Source organism: Plectropomus leopardus, unplaced genomic scaffold (assembly GCF_008729295.1).
Source record: "Plectropomus leopardus isolate mb unplaced genomic scaffold, YSFRI_Pleo_2.0 unplaced_scaffold6162, whole genome shotgun sequence".
NCBI lineage: Eukaryota > Metazoa > Chordata > Actinopteri > Perciformes > Serranidae > Plectropomus > Plectropomus leopardus.
Window position 1 is genome coordinate 1 of NW_024667755.1, and position 1736 is coordinate 1736.

Genomic DNA, 1736 nt, shown 5'->3' on the forward strand with positions numbered 1-1736 from the left:
TGGTGTTACCTGTGTCTCTGTGGTTTAGGTGGTGTTACCTGTGTCTCTGTGGTTTAGGTGGTGTTACCTATGTCTCAGTGGTTCAGGTGGTGTTACCTGTGTCTCTGTGGTTTAGGTGCAGCAGAACGGTCTTCAGGATGGAGAACGTGTGGGTGTGGATTAGGATGATGTCGTCCTGCAGGATGGTTAAGAAAGATGCTGCTGCTGCCAGCTGGATTTCTGCTCCGGCTCCGTTCAAGACCTCCTGAATCAGGCGAAAGGGACAGGTTACGTGAATGACACATGTCCAACACACCTGTCCACATCCTGCTGGCCTCCACACAGTGTGCCACTGACATACAGTCTGATGATACCGTGTACATACCCGAACCTTTGGTACGACCCGCCGAAATGTCTCAGCTGGATTCTGACGGACAAGGCTTGGCAGGTTGCTAATGACACTTGCTCTCTGCACCTCCTGACCCACACTGACAACAAGAGGATGGACATTTGGTTATTTTGGTCATTTGGTTTGGTTTGATTAGGGACAGAAGAACTTTTCCTAAGAACCACTGTCTGCGTTTTTTTCCTCACCACGAGAACAAGGAACAATCGTAGCTCTTAGAACAGAGAGACTTTTTCAACTCCTATTTCAGAGCCGGTTTTCTTCCAAAACTAGAGGAAGCTCGAGTGATGTCAGTGTACAATGATCGGTCGGTGACGATACTTCATTGTTTCTATTCACGATGCAAACATAACAAAAGCCCCAGTGAGAACTTTACAGACTAAAAGAAATAAAAAGGACCTGAAACTTATCCCTGAGGGACTCCACAACCAGACAGAGGGTCACCTGAACCACTGAAGGGCAGACCTTTTTCTTCATACATTATTACCTCCTCAGGTGAAATCAGGTGACAAAAGTCCAGGACTCCAGAGTCCTGAGGTCTGAGTCCTGGTTTTCTGGCAGGTTGTTTTGTGTTTTTGAGTCCAGACGTTGAACGAGTTCAGTGAACTAGTTCAGAGCCGCTGGGATCAGACTGCAGGATGATTACCGTCAGCGTTTAATGAGCCTCAGAGTTTAGTGGGACAGAGAGAAGGAGGGCAGAGCTGCTTTGTCTCAAGTCTCCACCGATGAAGAGTTCAGGTTATTTACTCTGAAACCTCCTTTTTCATCCTGAGCTCAACCCAAAATAACAACAGTTTTAACACAGGCTGATGTCGAAGAGATCGAAGAAAAACAACCATAAAAAGACTCGAACAGAGTGACAGATGTTTCAGGGTCTTCACTCTGACAAACTGCCAGACCAAAACACTTAACTCTGCAAACAACAGCACCTGAGCAGGTAAACGGCTCTCACCTGAGCAGGTATATGGCTCTCACCTGAGCAGGTACATGGCTCTCACCTGAGCAGGTACACAGCTCTCTCGATGTCATTCAGGTCTTCGTCCACAGTCAGCTGATCGATCTCCTCTGCTGTCTGAAACAAGGAACACATTCAGATGTTAAATGTACTTTTTAAACACCACATTACCACACCTGTGAGTCTTCGCGACACCTGTGAGACATGGCCACACCTGTGAGACATGGCCACACCTGTTAAACATCATCACACCTGTGAGACATCACTACACCTGTGAGACATGGCCACACCTGTGAGACATCACCACACCTGTGAGACATCACCACACCTGTGAGACATCACCACATCTGTGAGACATGGCCACACCTGTGAGACATCATCACACCTGTGAGACAT

General features: G+C 47.5%; 1 protein-coding gene across 1 annotated transcript; it reads right to left on the bottom strand.

Annotated features, from left to right (window-relative positions):
• Positions 1–96: 96 nt before the first annotated feature.
• Positions 97–1475, bottom strand: LOC121939811 (serine/threonine-protein phosphatase 4 regulatory subunit 4-like; the record flags this gene model as incomplete). The annotated part of the gene is made up of 3 exons (XM_042482755.1): positions 1384–1475; positions 365–467; positions 97–244 (listed from the first exon to the last, which is right to left on the bottom strand). Coding segments are annotated over exons 1-3 (343 nt in total), but the record flags the coding sequence as incomplete, so codon positions are not given.
• Between the last annotated feature and the right edge of the window lie 261 nt (positions 1476–1736).